We start from the raw sequence: 270 nt of genomic DNA, 5'->3' as shown, positions 1-270 counted from the left end.
GCTGAAGGCGGTACGACCCGGGGAAGCCGCTCGCTGCGGGCCTGGCCCGGGGGTGTCCCCGGGAGCGGCGGAACAGGCGGCCGCCGCGCTGCTGTACGACATGAAGGGCTGCTACTCGCGGCTGCGGGCGCTGGTACCGACGCTGCCGCGGCACCGGCGGGTCTCCAAAGTGGAGCTGCTGCAGCACGTTATCGACTACATCTGGGACCTGCAGCTGGCGCTGCAGCGCGGGCCCCCCCGCCCCGCCGCCGCCGGGGACCCCCCCGAGGT

The 270-nt window shown here is 75.2% G+C and overlaps 1 protein-coding gene across 1 annotated transcript in view; it reads left to right on the top strand.

Annotated features, from left to right (window-relative positions):
• ID1 (inhibitor of DNA binding 1, dominant negative helix-loop-helix protein) overlaps positions 1 to 270 on the top strand; it is a 6010-nt gene that overhangs the window by 5499 nt on the left and 241 nt on the right. Inside the window, exon 2 of the mRNA XM_010569747.1 lies at positions 8 to 268. Within this exon, the coding sequence (XP_010568049.1) occupies positions 8 to 268 (261 nt within the window). The remainder of the gene's footprint in view (positions 1 to 7; positions 269 to 270) is intronic.

Source organism: Haliaeetus leucocephalus, unplaced genomic scaffold (assembly GCF_000737465.1).
Source record: "Haliaeetus leucocephalus isolate CR32 unplaced genomic scaffold, Haliaeetus_leucocephalus-4.0 Scaffold273, whole genome shotgun sequence".
NCBI classification, from domain to species: Eukaryota; Metazoa; Chordata; class Aves; order Accipitriformes; family Accipitridae; genus Haliaeetus; species Haliaeetus leucocephalus.
The sequence above is the reverse complement of the archived record's forward strand: the minus strand, read 5'-3'. Positions and strand labels throughout refer to the sequence as shown.